Source organism: Centrocercus urophasianus, unplaced genomic scaffold, assembly GCF_019232065.1.
Source record: "Centrocercus urophasianus isolate 14NV4802_14NV808 unplaced genomic scaffold, USGS_Curo_1.0 seq_23, whole genome shotgun sequence".
In the NCBI taxonomy this organism is placed as follows: domain Eukaryota; kingdom Metazoa; phylum Chordata; class Aves; order Galliformes; family Phasianidae; genus Centrocercus; species Centrocercus urophasianus.
Window position 1 is genome coordinate 13,248,500 of NW_024884789.1, and position 24,758 is coordinate 13,273,257.

A 24,758-nucleotide genomic window follows, 5' to 3' on the forward strand; every position below is an offset into this window, starting at 1 on the left:
AAAACAGAACTTTTCCACACAGAATACGAAGAATAGATCTTCTCAGGTAACAGCCTAAAATACTCTGATTATTAATGTACCAAAACCAGCAGATAACACATCTCCAACCCTGCTGTGGTGAGATACAGATCTGCAAAGAAAAATTGCTGCTGTAATTTCTGGGATTTTTCTGTTTTTCATGTGCTTCTAAATTCTTTTATTCGATGTATTTTGGTGCTGATATTTTCTTCATCACCTTTCTTTCACCTAGTCAACTCAGACAGTGAGCTTAGTACTTAGTTTTCTAGATACATCGGCACAGATGCCCCATTAACCCAAAAAGTGAGTAGATACCTAGTGATAATGTGACTTATGATGAAAGTTTGCATCCCTATGCACACATGGCCTTGCTTACACACTCTATAATCTGCTGCTCACTGACAAAGCCTGTTTAACTGTGCATGTAAAGATGGGAATTTGGTTGATTCTTGCTGGATTTAATTGGCTCTGACTGAAGTGTAAAGGCACAGCAGGGGCAGAATCTGAGCGCTGGACCCATTTGTTTCTGGAAGGCTCCTGGCAGTGCAGTGGGAAGATGCTGTGGGCTGGATGAACTCCTAGATGAAACCCACACCTCAGCAGCACAGTCTCAGCCCTGCTCCTGTAACGTGACCTGCGGGGGTCCTTCAGTTGGCAGAGGAGTGCTGCAGCATGTCCAGGGCGGATGGCAAGGGAAGCCAGGAGCTGCTGCTAGAGCAATCCTTGGGGCACCTGTGTGCAGTCAAGGGCTGGAGTCAAGTACCAGTATGGGTTTAGCATCTTTATTTGCTAGTCCAGGTGGATTATGGCTCTTGAACAATCAAGTATGTGTTATTCTTTCATTACGGTCTACACAGATACAGTGACTGCTTTTTTCCCCTCAGAAAAGCACATACTATAAAAAGTTTTCAGTAATTTGCAAATCAAATAGCACTGACAACAGTAGAACAAAGCATTGCCAATGGAAAGCAAGCAAACACTTTTCTATCTATGAGCAGTATATTAACATAGAAACATTCAAATGTTAATTATTTCAAATTTAGATGATACAGATTTGAATCTTTCTTTTTTTTGAACCCCTCACCAAGTTTGCTTGAATAGGCTATGGAGCTATTCAACAGACCCAACTGTTCCCAAGCTAAGAAAACTTAAAAGAAATTGAAGGGGGAGGGGGAAGATATGGGAATTAGATGTCACAATGGGTTGGCAGCAGGCAGTGCATAAGCACAAGCACTTAGGTAGAAAAATAAACCTTTTAAATTAATTTGGAGTTTTAAATACCTGAATATTTATTTTTAATGTGCTAACTAATTTATGTTGAATTTTTAATATATTCAACATTACAATTGATTATTTTCCAAGAATAACTAGAAAAAGCCTAAATTCAGATGTAACTTTCATTTATGCTTTTATGCATATGGCTGTTCACTGAAACCAGAGTTTGATTTATAAAAAAGAAGGGCTGTTAACACCAGCTTCAGCAAGAGCTATCCTGGGATGTGCTAAGAGCATAAGAATAAAGCATTTTATTGGCAGCAACAAAAGAATGAAGTCTCTTGAGTTCATTCCTCCAAAATCATCTAGCAGAAATGTGAAGCCACGTCTAATGGCCTATAAACACATCTCCACATTGTGTGTGTGACTGTTGATAACCATGTGCAAAGTCAGCGGCCCCATGCATGTTTAGTGATATAGCACTGTCTCCTGGGATTGTTCTGGCAAGTTCTTTGTGTTCAGCTGTGAGCATTAAGAGATTTCTGTGGTTGGCAGCCCCACAATTACCCTTGCTGGCTACACAGTTGTGTCAGTTCAGTATTCAAGAGGAAAGAAGCAGGCTTTTTGCACATCACCACCAAAAGTACTAAATGCAAGAAAAGGACAATAAAAATAATGAGCACTGCTGAGTTTGGTCAAACTGCTCACTGAGCTCAAGACATTCAGATTAGTATTTTTATGGATTTTGGCATGCTCGCTCCATCTCTGACCGCATCAGGCAGAAATGCTCTTCTCACAGGAGAGAGTTTGCTCTTTTGTGTTGCTGAAAACAGCAGCCTGAAGGACTGTGTAGGTGTTCTGACATTTTGGTCATGATGCTTATTGCATTTGGGAAGAAAGAGACACGCCATTCATTTTCATCAGCATATTCTTCTCAGCCAGCTTCACGGTTTCTCAGTATCTTTTTTAGTGATATGAATTCTCAGGGAAGCTTGAAAATAAAGATCCTGTAAAGGAGGACTGTTTCTGTGTGCCTGCATTTCTCCCTTCTTTGCCTAACTACTCTCCCTTTTCATTCTGAATCTGTTGGTAAAGTTCAAGTAACCTCGATAAGGATGAGGACATGAAGATAATTAAGTTCCTACAGACTTCTTGAAAGCACACAGTGGGGTAGAGGATGAAAGGAAAACACTATTTTTTAGTTGCCACAGTGATGTGCCAGTATCCTAGACTGAACAGAGACCCTGAGACATCTAGAGGTAGAGTTATGGTTTATATTACTATTACAGGAATTTTTTTTTAGCTACTTCTTGTATAATTTGCCTACACTTTGAAAGACAGAGATAAGAAAGAATAAGATGTAGATGAATCCTTTGATATAAGGCTATCCAGGCATTGCTGTTACATCAAGATGTTATAACCTGACCTTTCAACTTCTATATTTTGCAGCTAACCTCTAGGCAAATAAATCTTCAAAGGCTCCCATTCCCTCATTTTAACTGGGAAGGAGGGCTGTGGGAGCTCTTTTATTCCCTCTAAGCCAAGGGAATGCTCTGCATCTTCCAGAAACCAGCATGAATTATGAGCTAGAGTGCCTATTTTTGTCAGACCAGCAATGATAACACCTAGAGCCAATATTTAACGCTAATTCAGGGTTTAGTCTTCTCAATTGGAGTCTGCCATTGAACACAATTGAATCAAGACATATTTGTAAATAAAGTGACATCGTGCAGTTATTACCTTGCATGCTTGCAATAAATGTAACAGGGTTTTTAGCAAATGTAATATATGTAACAATTAAACTGGGGGAACCTACAGTGAATCGTGGGAATTCTTAAGTTGAAAGAAATTCAACCTCCCTCTCTTGCTCTTCAAAAGATTTTTTTTTCCCCCCAAGTAAGATGTTCTGAAGCACAGCACTAGCTTTGCTGCACTCTGCTTCTTCAATTAGCCTGATCCCTGCTTGTCTTCGCACAGATGAATGTGTTCAAATTTAAATACAACCTCTTATTAATAGTGATGTACTGAAAAACAAAAACGACTGCTATTACAATCACATCCTCATGGTAACAGAAATGACACATCATGAGGCTGTTAATAATCTCCACTCCTTTTCTGTGAAACCTAGGTAGAAAGAAATCTCAAGCCCTTGTCAGGACAAAACCCTATCACTAGCAATGGCAAGCATGACTGCCAAAACTTTTCTGAGATTATAAATGTAATGGAAACCAATTCCCACTCTGTATCCTTCAAGACCGTGGAAAGTGCTTGGGACAGCAGGTTGTGTTGGGAATGTGCCAAAGAATTGCCATGCATTCTGCCCAGCCAGAGATTTAGGGCACTTCAATAAGCTGTACTCACTACATAACAAATGAAAGAAGGGAGATCAGGAGGGGGTCTCCCTATAGCAAAGTTCTGTTCGTTTCTCATATAATATTATATAGTATTTAAGTTAATCATGGAGTGGCCCTTTATTTCAATTCACAGTCCTAAAAACTGTGAAAAGGGGTAGCGGCAGCAACCTGTGCCAGTCTGGGTTATCCCCAGCAAAAACCTCCACTTTCTCCAGTTAGGAGCAATTCTACAGAGACTTCTGACCTGACTATTCCAAGCAAAATTATGTCTGCTCCTGGCTTTGGCTACTCAAGAAGATGGTTATCACTCAAAGATGAAGTCTCAGAGGCTCACAAGGCACCATTTGATAGGACTTTAGAGTGTCAATCTCTGAGACTAGTTTGTATTTGTTATTAGACATAAGCTGATAACATAGACTGAGGTTTTCTATCCAGGGTCATGGACAAGCTTGCTTTATTTTCCAGCTTGCCTCTCATTCACCGTTTCTTTTCACATGAGAAGCTGGACTACTTTTACATCTCTTACATTCTGAAGCTGATTCTGTTTTTCAAAGCAAATTGAACTCACTCTGTTTTTAAGTCCCACTTAATCATTTTCTTTGTCCTTTTAGTAAATGTTCTAACAGCTGCGCTAACCTACCTGATATTAAGCATTCTGAAGTAAGATAGAAAGTGATTAATGCCATTCTTTCTTGCTAAGTCTAAAATTTCACTAGTCATAGCAAACACAGCAGCTGCAAGCTCCCTATGCTTGGGTTGTTCTGGTAGCAGCTTGGAGATACGTTAACATAAATGTTCAGGTGTAAAGTCAGCTTTGGGTAGTCAAAAGCCCACTGCTACTGCTAGATAGCTGTCATGGCTGACAGGCTCCTCGTTCACTACAGGTGGGTGGTAGTGTTCTGCCAGTAGATTGAATCATTATCTGTGTTGATGAAATATGTTACTGATGGCTGAACTTCATGTTTTCCTGACTTTGTTTTACCTTTGGTTCATGCCCTTGAGTCAAACCGACTTTGATACCCTGCAGCAAAATGCTGCGTGACAAAATTGCCTCTCTTTTCAGCCCTCGCATGATGAAATCTTGTATGACAATTATTTGCTCGAGTCAGATTCTCAATTTGCTCAAGATGAACTGAAAACTGATTAGCTTTTTAGTTTCCAAGAAAGTACTCTCTTCTTTTCCCAGCACAAGAAGCTTTTTCTTTCTCACAAAGGCTCTGGAAGTTACTAAAACTGAAAGTTACTAAGAGCTCAATAGAAAAGAAGTTTTCAAATTTCTCTTTAACTACTCATATTTCATTTTGCCTTAAGATTTTAATTCTTTGATTAAAAAGGCTAAAATAAATTAATGATGAAGTACACAAAGCAAGGAAGACATTTTCAGGTTGGATTTCAGAGATTTAACTGCAAAATCCATATTAATGTGGTAGGAGATAGTTAGGTAAGCCCTGAGCACTACTGCAATACCTCATCCCTAAAGGTGTGAAAGAGCCTGAGGTTCTGAGATGGAAGGTGTGAAAGTCAGACCGACAAGTATCATTCTGGCAGTGAAGGTACCTCAGGGCTGAATTTGGCTTTGATGTCCTAAATATCATTAGCAGCATGGAGTGGCTGAGTATAGAATAATGCCTTCCAGGAGGCATTCAGTGCAAACAATCAAATGAAGAGATGATGCAAAGGGAGCTGGCCTGAAGAAAGCACAAGCCCAAGGCACTCAGCCATGCAGAACTGGCACACCGTGCTGAATAGGCTGGGCACTAAAACACCCCACCTTAAACTCCATTGTTACTATTTGTAAGAGCTGCCATCATTGTTCAGGCAGTGCTCTGTCCCAGTGGTAGGCTGCATCATTACAACACTGAGTCACTTGCTGTCAGAGCTCAGTTTTCATATGGAAATCTCACCGATATGACAAAACTCCTAACACTAAATATGTAAAGTGTGTAAATAATGCGTTTAACTTTGAAGTGGTTTTGGGAAAAGTACAGTGAAACAGTAAAAATTTACCTCTAATTCTGACTATCAAATTATTTTGCACTTTCTGCACCCATTTTCAAGGAATCAGAAACATTCTGTGGCCTGTTTCTGCTCTTGTGCTCAGTTATGGAATATTATTTATGCATTGATAATGGCCTTTCTACTGCATTTTTTGCATAATTGGAAGTATGTGCTGTAAGCCGAGCCAAACATTTTTCAATGATAAAGAAGTATATCACTGACTACTAGAGAAAGGAGGGGTAAATGCAATACTTTTTTATGGTGAAAGGGAAATCAAGTGGGAAAGAAGGATCAAGAATTCAAATCCCTTTCATCTGAAAAATCCTGTATCCTACCTTTTCCTTCACCTTCATATTGTCTAAAAGCCTGTTTCACATTTCCAACTCCACATGTGGGTATTTATTCCTACACAAAAAAAACCCCAAACAATTCTTACAAAGACAATCTAGGGACTGAAGCACCTCCCCTACACAGGGAGGCTAAGGGAGCTGGGCTTGTTCAGCCTGGAGAAGAGAAGGCTGTGGGGTGACCTCATTGTAGCCTTCCAAAGGGAGCCACAGACAGGAGGAGAGTCAACTCTTTACAAGGGTAGGTAATAGCAGGACAAGGGAAAATGGTTTTAAGTTACTCACTGTGCAGTTGCATACAGCTAGCTAGGCTAATAGCAAATTTCTACACTGTGGCTACATTAGCAGCTCACTAGGGATCCCACCTAGGATCTGGTATACTGCTGGGAGAATACTGCTCATACAACAGATTATATCTGCTCTATCTTTAGTTCCTGACAGCTTCCATGAATCTTAGCTCAACTTGACAGCAGCTTGATCTGACAGCATCTGAGAAGCACTGAAAGAAGCCAGAAGACAGCGGTAGATTTGAGTATCTTTTGCCAACTGGCCATTTAACAAGTGCTTAACTCACCCGCCAGCCCCTATTCTCAGTAGAATTCAGGCGTTTTCAGTTTAGACGGAGCTCAGGGCATGGCCCTAAAGAGTAAGAAGGAGAAAACCCCAAGCTGTATTAAGCAGAAATTCCTTCTCTAATTAAACATAGCACAATTTTAAAAGAGGTGGGATAAGACTTCATTAGGTGCTAGTAATTTGATAGAAGATGCCGAGAACATTGAATGAGCAAGTGTGAGAGACTAAGATAAGAGGTAATGAACTAATTAACCTTCTGGTTTTGGTAGGATAACATTCAAGCAAACAAAAGTGAAAATCTATATAGGAAGTGCCTTACCAGTCTCTCAGTAACTGCCAGCCCATTTTTAATTTCTGACTACGATTATTAACTTCAGTCTCATGATGAGCCAGTTAGGAAACTAGCATTTTTGCTACTAATGAGAGACATTTTTTATTAAGGTTCCGAGTAAGTGAGGTCAGTTCAAAGAGGCGCTTAAAAAGGCTAGAAGCAAGCTGTGTCTCATCTCTAGAGCTTCATAATACTGGTCCTTAAAATGCTCAACAGCCTTCTGGTCTGAGGATTCTTATTCTTGGATGTCAGAAGAGATACAATTTCAAAGTGATTCTGAAAACTGATACCCCCTTATATGTTGAATTCATAAATAACAGTTCTGGGAATTAAAAGACTTCTATGAAAATTCTTACCTGGTAAAGTTTTTCTTGAATTCTGTTTTGAGACATTATGAACCTGAACTTGCTTTTCAACAAAGCAAATTGATCTTTTTTTTTTTTTTCTATACAGCTGTATAATCAGTGAATATCAAGGTGCTATAGTTACAAAATAAACAAGAGAGTCAGGCAAAGCAGATTACGATAACAAAAAAGAGAATAGATAGAAAGCTTACCCCTATCCTGGGCTCACTCACAAAACACCAGCAAAGCAGATCTCCAGAAGAGATCCTTCCCCCCGGCAGGCAGCTCTTAAATAGGTCTAGGAGGGGTGCAGCCAGGCTCCACGCCTTCCAGCTGCACAGGTGAAGGCAATTCACCTGTGCTGCTCTGGCTGACTCATGGCTCGCCTCAGGTGGTCAATCAGAGGTTCAGGCTGTGACCCAGCAGTTCCCATAAAACAGCTGTATGTAATTCTTGACCAAAACATTGAGAACATTGATGCAATCTGAAGATTTAACGTGAATCTTTTTGGGAGAAAGAAAAAAGATTAATAGGGCTTAGGGAATCTTTTATTTAAAAGAAACTTCTAGGAAATTTGACTGTACTCATTCACTCAGGAGTAGAAAATCTTTAGCTAACTTATGGGAGAGAAAATACTGAACTTTCTAAGGGTTTTGCAAAAAAGGGACAAAGGAGTTATAAGCATTACCTGGAATGGATAGAAGGTGGGGGAGACAAGACTTTACATAGACAGCGATTACAAACATTTTCTCTCCTCAAACCCAAGGTGCCTACAGAGAAGCATTTTAGTCAATGGACAGCAGTGTTGCTTCCTCCTATGGCCAGAAATGCAGTATCTGTCTTGGCCCTGAGAAACTGAAATGCTCAGTGTGCCTCCAGGTTAGAACACAAGGAGCTGAGTAGACTCCCCTGCTTAAGTAGTGACAAGTAAGGAGTTTTCTGTGATGTATTCATTCTCATGAAAGAAAAAAAAACACATTAATTTCAGTCATCTGGAAGCAGTTTGCAAACTCAGACTGAATGTTGTTCATAGTTTAAGTTGCAAAACTGACACAGTGCTGATGGTTCTACTGTCCCCCAGTTTTCCAACAGCCCTGTGGCCTGCAGCTCTAATACTCCTCTTGTGCTTTCAGTTTCTCCTCCTCATGTTTTTCTGTTTAGAAAAATTATTCAAAATCTGCGGGGGAGGAAATAGATTCAGCATTTTTCTCTGCCTGTATTATTACCGTGCTATAAAGCAATTATACTTTTTTGTTGTTGTTCAATAAATATTTAATTTCTTCTCTTCGAGAGGGAAGGCAATGTGATAACAGCTCCCAGGTAGCTGTGTTTTCGAAGAGGTGACACAGTAGGTGTGGCTGCTCCCCGATGGTGGATCTGAAAACTGCTGCATCAACCATCTTCACCCAGGAACATGAGGCACAGCTGCACACTGCTGTGGCTAAACTCCCTGCTGACAGTAGCAATGTAGCTTTTTTTTTCCTAGGTCTTACTTTTTCAGTGATTTAGGTGACATTCAACAAAGTAAAAATAAATGAGGAATTGGATTTGAAGTGCAAAAGTTACTGCTAATACATTTTAGTTAAGAATTCCTTTAATGAAAGTCTTCTGCGAAGTGTGCATTTCCCTCTGGCTGCTTGTCACTATCTAGATGCCAATCTATAGCGTCAGAGGCTTATTTTTCTTTATTTTATTCCTTGCTTTTTTCTGCAGTGGATGCTACATGTGCTGACATCCCTTTGAAAGTAATCAGATAATATTCCTCACAAAGTTTATATTGTCCAGGTTAATGGCCTCCAGAAAGCATGTATCTTTTTTTTTACATATTTTGTTGAACATAGGGTCAAGGTAAGATAAGGTGACCGTGTTCCCTAAGGTGATCAGTCTGATAGACTATTTAAAGTGAAAAGACAGACAAAAATCAGATGGGAAATGAAAGAATAAAGACAGCGCTAAATCCTGCAAAAATGTACAGCACGTTTTTGATACCTCTACCTATGAAAAAGAGTGAAGGACCATTCAAATCTTTTTTATGCCAGCGACATCCCTTTCATTAATCACACTGCCATTAAATAATGTGATAATCAGTCCAGTAGTAGTTGCCATCTGCCATCACAGATCATGATTACAGTTATGAATTAAGCAGAGCGAGGCAGCATCGCTCTGACATCCCGCAGCACAAAAGGAACCTGACTTGCTTCTTCTGAGCTATGCTGCTTGTCCAGCACAACCTGAACACCAAGTGACCTGGACTACCTGATGTTAATGCAGTTTGCTGTAAAGCTTTTAAAGCTGTCCAAAAAACTTCCCTAGATACGAGAACTCCTACAGAATGTCTCCTGCCCCACCCTTCACCAGCTTCTCTTGGGCTTGCAGAAAAGGACTTTCAGACAGAAAGCCTTTCAGACAGAATCTTTCCTCTAATGATAGTCGAGTCAATCCGATAATGACAAGATTTTGGAAGCCATCTGTTCTGGGAAAAAAAGAACTCTAAACCAGCTCTCAGCATGCAGCAAAGTTCTTACAGCTGAGGAGAAGTGATAGGATTTAATACAGTGATCCAAATGGGAGCTACTTTGATCATCTATATACTCTTTCAAGCCCTAAATGTTTAAAATATCAGAAAGAAACACCAGGAAAACAGCATAGACCATCTTGTCTTCTGTGCAAAAGTTATCTTTGAGTCTGTACTCCTGAGATACTTTCAGTTAGGTTTGAGCAGAAGCTTACTATTCAGAATAACTCTTGGCTAGTGGTGGATTAGTGTCCCAGAAAACGTCTGTAGAGACCCCTGCAGGCAAACCTGAGATGCTGTGCCATGTGGCAGCTGCCTTGGCAGCGCAGCAGGCAGCTGAATCACTCTGCCAGAAGCACAACTGGATTTAAGGTCTGCTGTTCCCTTCAGCTGCACTGGTTTAACTGCTCAGTGATTGCTCTCCAGCATACTCTGTGATGTGTGCTGGTTGATAGTAGAGCTCCTTTCTGTTATTCCAAAAATAGTTCATCTGACTACGCTGTAGACTCAGGGCTTCAAAATAAATCCCCATGGCATATCATTAGCTTAAGCATCAGCAGCTCTCCAGCTTTAGTACAGTCTTTTCTAGCTACTCAAAAGGGAATTTTTAAAACATCACTTATCTAAGGCTAAAGCCATTCATGTGTGGAAAGATATCACACTGGGAGTAAAATGTGAGTTTAACTCAGGATTTAACAATGCAGAAATACATGCCATTTAGCTAATCGTCCTGAAACGAATTTCCCACAGCATAATAGATTCTGAATTGCTCTGCACCTTAATGTAGCCAGTTAGACCTGTGCAGGGCAACAAACCTCCTGTGTCCTGCAGTGAAGGCACACAGCAGCAGTGCCATCAGTGTAGCTCAGGTGTAACAGGTGGGACATCGCATCAGAGGAATGGGCATGTTTGTCTGGGACAGCACACAGAGCCTTGAGAAAATGCTGTTGAACTTTAAATAAGTTAACATTAGTGGTGCTAGCAGTAGAGGGGCAGTCTGACAGAATGGTGTCTGACATGGAAGTGCAGATGAAGCAAAGGGATGGAACTGAATTTCTCTATGTGAATAAAATGGCACCCAGTGAAATTCACTGACATCTGCAGAACGTTGATGGAGCCCAAGCAGTGGATGGAGCACAGTGAGGCAATGGGCAGTGTGTTTCTGCAGTGATGGCAGTGACAGTGGGGTACCTCCACCAGTACAGATTCTTACGAGCACAGCATGCAGGCTTCTTGTTCATGGCTGGTGAAAATGCATTGCTAATGGTGGTCGCTATACTAAAAAAGGAGGTTTGGAACTGGTAATATGCTTTATGAAATAGTGCTATTGTGTTCTTTTTATCTGTTATAGTTTCCATGGGAACAAATAGGAGGCATTACATTCAGAGCAACAGACCTAAACTAGTTTTGTTGTGGTTACAACATATGCAGGTTACTGAGAGAGGCATCAAATTAATGTTTGTATGGCTAGCAAATAATAGATACTATTACAAATTAGTTACTACTTTGCCTGGCTGACATCTTCAGCAGTGCCTTCAGCATGTTATTTCATGCACCATAATGCATTTCTTGTACTAAAGGGTTAAAGAGCCCTGTTTCCCCAGGATGCCATTTAAATGGCACGAGATAATATCCAGCACAATACCAAACTCTACCTAACCGTTTTGTTATTTGTCTGCATGTTGTACATTTAGTTCTGATCACATACAACCTACTAACACTGATGTGCACTTAATGATGCTGCTTTTCAAAAGGCTACAGTTGTCTGAAACTGTCCCTTGCACTGTTTAATTTTACTATTGTGTTAATCTAATACCACTTCAATTAAATGTCTTTCAGAATTTTTATTGGATTTGTTCACTAAACAAGAAGAAGAGCATTTGTTTATATTTAGTAAAGAGTATTAAGATGGTATGAAATGTGATTAAATCCTTTTTAGCCATATAAGGTCATTTAGGAACAATATTTAAGTTCAGGAGTTGTAGCTGTGAATTCAGAGCTCTGCATGCACAACAGCTCTGACAGCTCCTGCTGTACAGGTAACCCACACTTGGCTGCCACCCTTCCTTTGCCTGAAGCTCTGGCTGTTGCTGGGACAGGGACTGCGCATTCAGCTCAGAGTGCCCAGTACTGACAGTACGTGCTTCACAAAACCCAGGTGGATACTGATGATGGGAGGATGACTGAGGGATGAGTAATTGCTGGTACCTCTAGAGAAATGAGGTCACCAACATTTTCCTGTGTTTGAGAAATGAAGAATTAATCTTCTTAATTAACTGCAGCGTTTAAAATGCCGTTCTGTTCCCTTGAGCTTGCATCAGATAGTTATAGGAAGCAAGGGGGAAGGCCATGTGAATACGGTAACTTTCAGGCACAGTAATAACATTCTGCCCTGGAAATCCTTTCTTGTAAAGCTGTGACACAGCATTTCCTTGTATCATTCCACTAAAATCAGTCGTGCTACAGCTGCCTGTTAACAAGCCACTGGATGTGGCCTCAACACACATCACTGAGCTTAGTCACTGTTTGTTGTCCAATGCAGTTTCTATGATCTGTGTATGTTTGGTGTGTGAGGTTAATTAAGGAGAGGGCTGCTCCTAAGCAAAGGTGGAACAAGCAACCTTTGCTATAATCTGTTTTGCCTTTTGAGATGCATTATTAAAGAAGGAGCCCCAGGGAAGAACCTGGCAGAAGGATACCCTCCGGTAACAACTGGACTGACAGCAGTAATACACAGTGCGTCAAAAGTACCTGTGAACACTTCCTATGCAGTAAGGTAGAGGCAGAAATTAGGTACCTTAGTACAACTATTTCATAACACTCATATATTCTGCTAGCGTTATCCATATGACACTAAGCTGGTTTATTTTCTTCTCTCCAGGATGAAAAGAATCAAGTATTAACAACAAACATCTGGCTACAAATGGTGAGTTCTGAGGAACCAAGCATGTTTTTTCTTCCTTTGTTCTTGGCATTTAATCTGTTGCAGGTATAAATTTTAGGAAGCTTCCATGCTTCTGTTCTGGGTGTCACTACACAGTGCACAAAGCTAAGGTGAATGGCAGTCCGCAGAGCTGAGATTTAGAGCCTGATGCTGTTTTGGACATTTCTGAAAACTTTTTAAGAAGCCGAGTCACCACAGCTGGGTGGGTTACAAACTCACCTTAGCCGATTTAAGCCACTCTAGATTAATCATCACGAGATACCCAGAGTTCCAGGATGGTGCAAGTTCCTTATCACCCACTTCAACAAATCCATTACTTTGTGGTAAATCATTTATTTGTGAGAAAGAACTATACATGTGTGAAATGCATTTCATCTGTTGTAATCAGAATTCTGAAAATCACCAGACATTCCAAAGAGATGGATTATTTCATGCTACCTGCTGCAGTTATCCTACCTGAATGCCTCTGCTGTCCTGTTTGCTTTGCTTTCAGTCTGTCTCCATAAGAAACCGCAGGAAGATTTTAATTAAAATGGACATGCTGTTCTCATGTTCCACAAAATACTGTTTTTTAAATATAAATTATCATCTTATTTTTACTGTGAAAATGAGAATTTTCAATGATATTGCTCCAAATTCCATTTCTCAGTTGTATGACAATGTGTATTTGAACATACCTTCAGTTTCCCAACGTTCAGCTGTGAGCACTGTATTTTTCCTTGTTTCCCTGTTTATTTTGCATACATATGGTGTTTGTTTTTCAAGCAGTAGCTTTGTTTTACCTTTTGTTGCAGTGTTTACTTTCTACAGTTGTCAGAGGCTTTTCAGACTTAACATACCTCTATTACTGCCATAGATGGCACAGCAGAGAACTTTGCCCCCATTAACTCAAGGCTGACATTACTGGGAAGGAATGTTAATCACTTTTTAATAAATGGAACAGTCAAGATCTCTGTAAAAGTATTCGAATTTCTTTTTCTTTAAGATGAATTAGTGAGGGGTCGCTCCTAAGCAAAGGAGCCTGCACGGATTTATTCTGATAGGATCAGTTTTGGAATTGGTTTACCACCTAAGATTTAGAATTAAAAAGATGCCTCTTACCATACTGACTACTGGTCTCCTAACCACAATTTCTACCACAGATCTGTGTTTCACAAAGATGAGATACAACATGGCAGTTTTTCCCATACTGCAGAGGCCAGGATGAGATCTGTCATTTCGTTCCCATCTTACAGAAACAGAACTGCATGGGCTAAGTAAAGCTTTACAGAAGAGTTGCATTTTTCAAGACAAGCATGCTGCTTCAGCAGAAACTTTACATCTTTCTGTTTCTTTAATTAGATCACTTAGTCTAAATATATTATTTTTCCTTTGACTGTAACACTTTAATGGAGGATCTCTCCCACTTAGTGGTAGGCCTCAGGAAAGAAATGAAAGACTATTTGGATGACCTAGAAAAAATAGTGTGGCTATTCCTTTTGTTCACAAAGAAGAGTTGACTTGGAAGAGGCACTCAGATTGTGCTGTTTTAGAGGCTTATTTAAAAGTAAGATTAAAACTGTCAAACACAGCGTATTTTTGGCTTTGACTTGTAACAAAAACAGTTGCTGTAATTACTTACCAGGAAAAAAAAGTGACCATTCATACTCAAGAAGCTATCAATTATTTCCCTCTCCTTATCCTTCCTGAGACTTTGTTTTTTGCCCCTAAGGAAATTCTTCTTTTTTTTTTTTAAATGTATGTTAACTGTATTTCTTTTGATTTTTTTCATCTTAGTATTTACTGTATGAGGAGCATGTTATGGTCGCAGTGAGCAGATCGTGTGGTGTAGTCACTCATCATGGCCTGTTTACACATTAAAACAAAAAAACCAAAAAACCCCAACCAAGTGTTTCTGTATTCACTGTATGCTACGCAGATTCAAAGCATACTTGTGGCAAACATAACATTTTATTGTGCTAAATGGTCTGCAATGAGAAGTTTTTCCCTGTATATTCATCTTCACTCCCTGTTTTGATATGTAATGCGTATAGTCAGAGATGTATATTAAATATGTTTTGTCTAGTCGTCACAGGAATACCAAAGTATGAAAAACTAACCTGGGAGAAGGGAGAATAAATCTAGTTTATATACAGACTCTTCGATTGTTGGCTCTATCTACATGGCAATACTGGTCAGTATCAAAGTCTTAAACATATCCAGGTTTCAGCAGGAGCCTTGCCTAGTCACACAGATTAATATTAAACCAAATACTCTCAGGTGCTTGCTTTTCTAGTCTGTATCAAACATGCTTTAGCTACAGTGGAAACAGTAGCTCCAAAGTTAAAACAAAATTGGACAGCTCACGTCCAGCTTGATGAGAAACTGTAGAAGTTGGCAAAATGGAGCAGTCCCAATCTGTTTAGCATAATTTATAATCCAGACTTCAAACATAAGTTTGCTGTCACCCTTTGGACTATCTTTATAGCATTCAGTAGTGCTGTGTGCTCTACCATACTAGCCACTATAATTGCTAGAAGTTGTTATAATCAGAAATAACTGGATATATTGGCATTACTGTAGCACAGTTCAGATGACAGTCAACCTGGGTGGGAGGCCAGTGAGCTGAGCAGCTCCCCCATGGCCCCACAGCCCCAGCCAGGAGCCTACTAGTCAGAAAGTGATTTGTTCTGACAGCTACTGAAGAAGAGTAACCCAAAGCCAACAAGAGCCCACAGATTTAAACAGGACAGCTCAAAACACACTTCAAATGGCTTACATTACTGGTAAAATAAATAAATGAAAGTATCATGAGGATCTTGATATTTCTAAATTCTACACAAGATGAAGTGGTAAAAAGTTCAGTATAAAATAATATAAGGTTAAAGTGGAAGTAAAAATCCTGAAAAAACAGATGAGAAGCCATCGATCAGTTCATAGGAGATGTGTGTAGATGGGCATGAATAAGACTCATAGTTTGTAGTTAGTGAAAAGAAAAAGCTAAGAGCAGAGATATTGAAGATCTCTGTAAAAACTACTATTTGGAGAGCAAAAGGAAGAAAAGCAATTCACAATGCTGGTGATTTGTCCAGGTGACAAGGAGTTAAAAGCTGTTAGTAAAAAATGAGAAATACCTGGAAGCACATACCAAGAAACCCAGATCTACACCCTGTTGGATTGACCACACCAGAATCTATGCCTATATTGATAGCCATACTGCCACCAGGGCAGCAGCCTGCAGCGCAGGAAGTGCCAGTGGGAAGGGAGCTTCTGCAGCAGCTGCTGGGCACTGCTTCAGAGGTTGGATAACCTCAGGCTACAGGAGCTGCTAGTGTTAACTACTCAACCATTTCCATTGCTTTTCCCTACCAGCAGTCTGTTGGCTGCTCTACCACACATCTGTAATCAAGTTATTACAGTGTAAGAATTCACAAACACAGAAAACAAAATTGTGTCTGAAGAAAAAATGAAATTGAAGTAAAGTATGAATTATAAAACAAAACCTGTTGTGTCCCAACTTGCTACCTGAGACAGCATGAACAATAAAATAGAGGCATCTCAAATCTTCTTTTATAGGCTGTTACATATGCATTGCAGTGTGAATTGAAAATGAGATTATTATGCTTTTGAGTGAGCTCTTGGTGGCCTATTCACCCTTTCCAAGTTTTTCATTGTCTGAATCTAAATAATAATCCGAACAAGAAAGCATGTATTGTTTCAGGCTGTATAGTCTGGAGAGCTACAGTAAAGCAGTGAATAAGCTAATCTAACTTACTTTCTGTCTATATGTCTTAGTACTGGACAGATCATTACTTACAGTGGAATGTGTCTGAATACCCTGGAGTGAAGAACGTCCGCTTTCCTGATGGACTGATTTGGAAGCCAGATATTCTTCTCTATAACAGGTGGAAATACTTTCATTTTCCTGTGGGGAAGGAGAGAAGATAAGACAAATGACATAGCCATCTAATCAAAATGGCTAGGCTCTGAGCATTTGGAATGCTAGAAAATAACCGTTCTCTTGTTTACACAATGGAAGATGATATTTGCAAGTACTCAGTGAATAACAACACCTTCCCTACCACCAATTCTCATTAGATTCTATGTGATGGTTAGAAAACCAGATTTTTCTGGCTACGTATAGTAATACAGATAGTGATAATTTTCTCTGGAGATTATTATATTTTTTTTAATCTAAATGTTAACAATGACTTCAAATCTGACTTGTGACTGCTTGCCTAATTTCACTAGAAGCAGAATAGGTAAATGCCTGTAAGAGTGTTTGCGTTTTTGTACATATTTCAAGCATTAAAACAGTCTGCCTAGGGAGATGATGGAGTCACTGTCCAGGAGGTGCTCAAGAAAGGTGTAGCTGTGGCACTGAGGAATATGGTTTTATGGGTATGGTGGTGATGGGTTGGCCTTGATGATCTTAGATGTCTTTTCCAACCTTAATGATTCAGTGGTTCTATAGCCACTTTTTGTGTCTTTCCATACTTCTTCTACAAAAATAGCTAGACCTTAAGCTGCTCTTTTCTTCAAACTATCTGTTCTTAGTTGGGCTTACTTTAGGTGCAGATTACCTTCAGACTACTAAAGAAACATTGCACCCAGTGTTTCCTATAAGACGAAACAGTAATGAATCTGAATCAATTTTCCTTCACTGTTTCCTTTAAGATGAATCAGTAAGGAATCTAAATCAATTTTCCTTATGTCCCTCACAATTAGACAATGAATTGTTTGCTTGCACTGTAACTCTTCACACTTTGATGCTAATGAGCAAGACCTGTGGGTGTGCCTATACTTTCTAGGGCAGTCTGAATTTTGAAGAGCAAATGGTCTTCTTGGTTTTAATTATTCTATACTAAGAATTGCAAGAGGAAGCCCCAAGAAAAAGCATTAAGTTCTTCATCTCCAACAGGCCCAGATTAAACAAGACCTGCCTATGCATACATTATATTTCAAAAAATTCACTTGCTGACACCCCAGTTTCCTGCTGTCTGTTGCCTCAAGATGAAAGACCATTTCTGCCTCTCTCGGAGGCATTGGTCAGTGTACACTGTGCACATATAGCAGTGCAGTCTCCTATATGAATGCTCAAGCAACCCTTATAGGGATCATTTCTATATGAGTAAAGGCATAGATATAACCACACGATGAAATGCCAGTGCAAAGTCGGGGCAAGCAGCTTGCAGGTCAGTGAGCAAGCACTGATTTCTGGCATCTCTCTTCAGAAGTGTATCTCTATGCAGGGGCTGCTGGGGAGTCTCCTTTCCTATCAGAACTGTACTGTTAAAGCACTGGAAGATGTCTGCTCTTTAACAAGTTGTCCTTTTCTGCTGTTATGATATGCCTTCTTGCAGTTCCCAAGATACTGGAAAGGCCATCTGCTTTGTACATGCTCCACCGGTTCTTTTGTGGAAGACAGGCACTTGGTTATATATTTGCCCATGCAGGTGACAGGAACCTTTTGTCTTCCTCTGTGTCTCTGCCATATGCCCAGAAGACACCCTTGTGCTGAGCATCACCCCAATTCCCCCTCTGTGTGGCAAGAGCTGCCTCTTGTTGCAGCAACACCCCTACAGTAGCAGGACTCGGCCTGTCAGCTGCAGCTGTGCTGTCCCTCTGCCACTTACTGATCACCTTTGTGGTTAATGTCACTGTCACAGCTGTTGTGAATTGCAATGCTGTGACAACAGCACACAATGACAGCGTTTGACAGCATACTTCTCCCCAGGGCATACATGACTGCTTTGCTTACAGCATGCATCTGCGCCTCTCCCAAAGGTACAATTACCACTAAGTGATTTGAGGGGAGCTCTGCTCAAGTTCCCCACACTGTAAGTGCCTGTCAGAATCACTTCTTGTTTCTGGTTCAAGCACTGCAATTAGTGCTTCAGTTGTCTATACACCAGGTGAATAATGCTCTATACATAAACAGTACATGTGCTGTGTACTCCTGAACGCATATACCTGCAACACTGACCTTGCTTAATGTATTTTTCACTGCAAGTTTGTTATTTTGAGTATCTTTTCCTATCTGGCTTGATTTCATAAATGACAGCATTCTTGGGAAAGTCCCACACATCAGTCCTTTTCTCAGTCCTTTTCTCTTTCTCAGTAAAGCACTGGGTGTGCCATACAGCTGGTGCTCTACAACAGCAGTCTAGAAGTTTCCAGAGGAAGGCATCACACATACCACCTACCTGAGAGGCTTTCAGTGCATCTGACGATTTATGCGTCAACATTCCAGTATGTGTAAAATTAAAGTGTGATTTTAGCAATTTTCAACTACATTTCATAATATTCACGCAACCATGCTAACTGTAGCTGAAGCTATGGTTTTATTACACAATTAGAACTGAACACCTGGAAAACCAGCAGCTATACTGCCTTTATTACCCGCCTATTGTAAACAGACTGAGCCCAGTTCATCTGTGGGTTTTTTGAGGGAAGTGAATCTTGGCCTGTGTACAAATGATTGCAGGACCGGCTGCGTTAGTGTTGTGTCTGGCCCTCTTCCACTTTGCTAGTTTTACTACATTTATTAGAAGTTCTTATTTCTGGTGGCATTATTTTTCAAGCGGCCACACAGTGCTCGTGAGTTCATGGAATAATGAACATTCTGGTAGCTATGTCTCAGTTTCATTTTTCCTCTTTTATAAACCTGAGGTTCTCCAGATAAGTCCCAGTGGAATTGTATCTAGTAAATGTAGCTGTGTCATCTCAATGTCTCACAGTCTATAGCTTTTTTCAAGTCGTTATACTTGAAAAAGAAACGTAGCAGAGATAATTTTCTATTATTATATTAAAGTGCAAAATCTCATCAAGCAAAGGCTTTCCTTCTTAGCATAATCCCAGTTGAAGCACTGCATTTCAGAAAACAATCAGAAGCTCAGTGTAGAAAACCATACGCTCCTTTTTCTGAAGAAAAAATATTTTCAGGAAATATTGAGTCTAAATATCTTTTGATGTTCTTTTAAAGATATTTCTTATTAAAACCCAAACATATGGCAATGAAACCTAGGTTCCTTGTTCACTTCTGTGTTCATTTTTTAAATGTTACATTTACAAATGACCAGGAACAACAAACTGCAAGGTCCTCAAAGCAGCTTCTGGGCTTCTAAGACCTCTGCTCGAGGGAAAATGACTCGAATCTAACCTGGGAAACTAAGAATTTTATTTCTAGTTATTGCTTTCCACTTGTAAGCAATTTGTTCAGCATGGATATTTTCCATAAATTTGAGTATGTGGCTTGATTTTCATAGTGTAGCCCTTATTAAATTCAAATTACTGTAAATACGTGTCTACATCCAATATAGAGACCTGTTGCAGAAGTCTGATTTCCTAAGGAAACAAGAATTATGCAATTGGAGTGTATGCATGCATGCACATCTGTTTGTGTGTGATTCTTCTTGCCGCCCCTTCTTCCAATGTCATTGGAAACCATTCCTGCAAAATTTGGCGGTGCAGTGAGAAGATATCTTAGCAGTACCAGTCAGTACCAGTTCCTTACAAATGTCATGAAAAAGGGCAACCAAGTTGAGGAGGGAGGACATTTAGTGCTCCAGCCAGAAGAGAAGCTGCAACACAAGCTCAGTCTGTTAAGCATCGGAGAATCCAGCCATGAGCTGTGAAGCTGAAGGAGAGTGGCCTGCATTCCTTCCATTGACAAGAACTGATTTGCCTTTTTCCCTGGGATCCATTCACATTACATATTCAATATTTAAACTCTTCATCTCATCTTCATACTTCAAATTAAACAGTTGCAAAGACACTGATGACTTTCAATACTGCAAACCTCCTACTCACCACTGGAAAACATGCAATTCCAGATAGGCAAGTAATTGTTTGGATATAGCTTTTCTTGTCTGCATATTTCACAGATCAGTCCAGATATCTTATACATGTAATTTGTTTGAAATATAGAAGGCGAAATGTAAAGTGACAAAGACTAAGATAATGACTAAGATGGGCCTTTAAGATACATAATTTTGTATCAGAGTAGGTCAATTTTTTATTTTATTTATTTATTTATTTGTTGACTGAGAACAAGTCAATAGGGCCTGCTATGCTACTGGAAGAATATTCCCCTTACTATACTTACTTTTTTGCTTGAATCATGAACATTTCACTTTCTCCCCATCTCAGATTCTCACCATATTTTTCTGGCAATGCTTTACAAGGTGATTAGGCAGTGATAAGGTAGCAGCCACTGCTGGGCTGACCTGACACCTGCCATTGTCACACAGAGCCAGCACGGGCCTTTGGCTCCGCACGTGCTCTGGCTGCAGCAGGGAGCCGGACCGCGATGTCCTTGTGCGCATTCATGTGTGCGCAGCTGTGGGCTCGGTGCCCTCCTGCTCCCACCATCCCTGCAAGGTAGATATCTCACCTTGCTCTCTCTCGCACAAATGAAAGCCCAAGAAGGACCGATGCTAAATGTAAACTGCAAGAGAACAGATTTCCCTGTACAATTGCCTGAGAAGTTTTTTAAAAGTGCTTACTATCCAAATGGAAATCGATAGAGCCATGGCACTGTAGCAAATCCCACAGGGTAAATGAGCAGAGAGAATGAGGTGATTCACCTCCGCTTAAGCTGTTAATCAGGAGCAAGTCCAATAGTATTAAGGCACTTACCCTGAGGCCACAGAAAACTGGTGCCAGGAGTAGAGCTGACAAGCTTTATTTTGGGGAGAAGAAATCTTTTTATGAAGAAGAAATATCTTCTCAGATATTTTGAGCCGAAGATCACATAACCCACTTTGTTTCTTCCCTGTTCTAGTGCTGATGAAAGATTTGATGCTACATTTCACACTAATGTTTTAGTCAATTCTTCGGGACATTGCCAGTATCTGCCACCAGGTAGGCTGTTTCCATGTCATAAATTCTGATAACTCAGACTGCTTATATATGGTGTGGTTTCAAATTTGACAGAAATTCACACACAGAATCACAGAATCACAGAATCACCTGGGTTGGAAGGGACCTCAAGGATCATGTAGTTCCAACCCCCCTGCCTAGCAGGGCCACCAAACACACACATTCAGATCAGGTTGCCCAGGACCCTGTCCAACCTGGCCTTAAACACATCCAAGGACGGAAAATTCATTGGTATTTTACTTATCTAGCCATCATCTGCTAGATTTAAAACTAGATGCATCCTGAATGTAGTTAATGCTTTTGTATGAAAACCACCATAGAAGATTTCTTATTGCCATCATTTAAATTATTCTGTCATAATACTCTATTACAGAAGCGTGGAAGTATAAAAGAAGATAAAAAATAAAAGCCCTTAATGTAAAAAGTTATTGTTTATTGAATAAAAGGTAGTGTCTCAATAAAAATGTATTTCATTAACATAGCTGTTTCTCCTACTAGCACATTACCTTTATAACGAGATGCTTAGACACATGGTATGGGACATATCATCTATTTGAAATGACTCACTGAATACTCCATCAGAACGGCTTTGAATCTGGAAGGAACACAGTCTGTGTTTGGTCCTTTGATATCTGAACTGTATCACTGAGTCTCTGGGTGTGTTTCAGTGGATTTCTGTTCCTGTTCCCCAACTCAATTACCACAATTCTCAGAATTAACTCTGATCAGAATTTTAGGTACTACGGCAATAGAGCCAAGTGCTTTCCAGGCAAATTAAATCTGAGATCTCTACAGGACATCAGGGTTCACTTCTTATTTTATCCAGTAACAGAAATAAGAGAAACACTGTGCATACTCTGCCTCATTTCTTTCTAATACACAATGTCTAGAAAATGGAGCTCTTCTCTGAATCATTTCCTACTACATGCCTAAATGTAGTTCAGAAATAGTTTGTAACATGAACACATTAATAGTGCAAACATTAATAGTGCAGTTCTTTCCCTTTTCTGTAATTGACTTTTGCTTTTCACATCTTGAGACACAGCTGAGATTAAGTATGCTTTACAAATGAATGCCAAAAGAGGCAACGTAGAACAAGATCAGGTTACAGAAGAGACATGAAATTTCGTGGAACGAGCATTTCAATTTAGTGTTCTTGTTTAAAATCCAATCTAGGCATATTTAAAAGCTCGTGCTACATAGATGTGCGCTGGTTTCCATTTGATGTTCAGAAGTGTAAACTGAAGTTTGGCTCTTGGACATATGGAGGCTGGTCCTTAGACTTACAAATGCAAGAAGCAGATATATCCGGCTATATTTCAAACGGAGAGTGGGATTTAGTAGGTAAGCTCTTCATTATTTGCTTACACTCTGAACTTGCAGCCTTGTCAGCAGTTCACTGCTGAAATGGGCAGAATAACAATTGAGAAATGAAGACAGAAATTAAATTAATAAGTGACCATGCTGGTGGTGTTTAAAGCTGTGGGAACAGACTTAAGATGAGAAACAACATTAAAAAGTGAGCTTGAATTCAGTATAAATTTTTACCTATTTTTCCATTATTACCTGATAAAAATGACTTAATTTTGGAATTAAATTTGAAGAAGCAGCTTTACCCCTAGCAAGGCTGACAAAGCTAAATTTATCTATTTCTAAAACAATCACTCCATAATATAGAGCCTGTTGACGTTAATGTTGTGTGTTCTTCCTTTTCCCTTTTACACAGGAATTCCTGGGAAGAGAACTGAGAGCTTTTATGAATGCTGTAAAGAACCATACCCAGATATAACATTCACAGTAACTATGAGACGCAGGACTCTCTACTACGGACTCAACCTTCTTATTCCCTGTGTACTGATATCAGCACTTGCCTTATTAGTCTTTCTGCTTCCAGCAGACTCAGGAGAAAAGATCTCACTAGGTAAATATTGCCAAATGAAGTTACCAAAAGTTGTCCTTTTAAAATTTCTTTTTGAACAATGTTAGGAAACAAGGAGGAATAGTTTATGTGTCCTATTCTGGCTCATAAACTTTTTTTACTGTGTGTGGTCCTCAAGACCAGGTGTCACTGTTAAACCTTTGCTGCAAGCTTTAGGGGACACCAGAGCTGTGAAAGGTAGAAATTCCCACCACCCAACCAGAAGCATGATGATTCCTAACTATCATCCCTCAGAAGAAAGGTTTCATTTTTTGGTGTTTAATTGCTGAAGCAAAAACTCCACATTCACTGATTAAAGCTTAAGCTTACAAATCTGCATTTCAGCACCTCAATGTGGCATTCTTCATAATGGTTCCTTTTAATAGCGAGTCATGTTAAGAGCCTACGATTACTTTTTGCCTGCTCAGAAAGACTGATTCCATCTAACTGCTACATTCTATTTTTAATAGCAATTTAAAACTAAATTATTGGCTTGTGAAAGAAGTCTGATGAGTTTAGATACTTGATCCTTAAGATGGTGGTTAGATATGCAATGAAACATTTTGCCTCATTCAACACTGCAAATACACTGGCTTCTACAAAATGAATGCAGCTGCTAAATGCTGAACATTTCTCCAGAAAACAGTTAAACTGAGTAGTGGCCTCCCTAGCCATGAACTCCCTCCACGTTTTTAAGGTGGATTCTTTGTCCCTAAATCCTTTTCCACCTGACAGTGGTTCCCTGTTGTTTTAGATGAGTCCTGAGAAAAGAAAGGGCCCTGTTCTGAGAGATGGGGACTAATGAAAAATCAGCTGTCGCATCTTTGCACACAGCCACATGCAGAACCCAGCCACCAGTACTGAAAAATGTCCAAGTCCATCCAATACAACAAAGCAAATTCTTTTTCAGGAATCTTGTGTACTACACTACCTGTAGCTTCCACACCAATTAATCAAGTCTCATAAGCTCAAATACCACAATTCACATCATGTTTCTAAAGGAAATGAGGAACAAGAAGTACTTTGATTCACCTCAGCTAATTAGCAAATAGTGATAAAAGCTGAACAGTTACAAGGATCCAAAAATACACACACCCATTCAAGTTCAGAAAACTGAGAGTACATCAAAACTTTGCTAGTCACAGTGGCCATTCCTGGGCCAGCACTGGCACCAGCTTCGTCACCCTGCCACCCTGACCCTGTGGCCATCGGGGCAGGGCAGGAGCACTACGGCTGCTGGCCAGGGGCACGGTGGGAATACAGCTGTCTGCAGAGCACGCTGTCTCACGTTCACTTGCTGCCGCTTGCTGCCTTACAAGCTACTGACCTGCTTTCGTAC

General features: G+C 39.9%; 1 protein-coding gene across 1 annotated transcript in view; it reads left to right on the forward strand.

Moving 5' to 3' along the window:
• Nucleotides 1-24,758, forward strand: part of LOC122163297 (neuronal acetylcholine receptor subunit alpha-7) — a 37,712-nt gene that overhangs the window by 8,465 nt on the left and 4,489 nt on the right. The window contains exons 3-7 of the mRNA XM_042824467.1: nt 12,577-12,621; nt 16,414-16,523; nt 21,404-21,483; nt 22,678-22,845; nt 23,228-23,422. Of these exons, the coding sequence (XP_042680401.1) occupies nt 12,577-12,621; nt 16,414-16,523; nt 21,404-21,483; nt 22,678-22,845; nt 23,228-23,422 (598 nt within the window). The remainder of the gene's footprint in view (nt 1-12,576; nt 12,622-16,413; nt 16,524-21,403; nt 21,484-22,677; nt 22,846-23,227; nt 23,423-24,758) is intronic.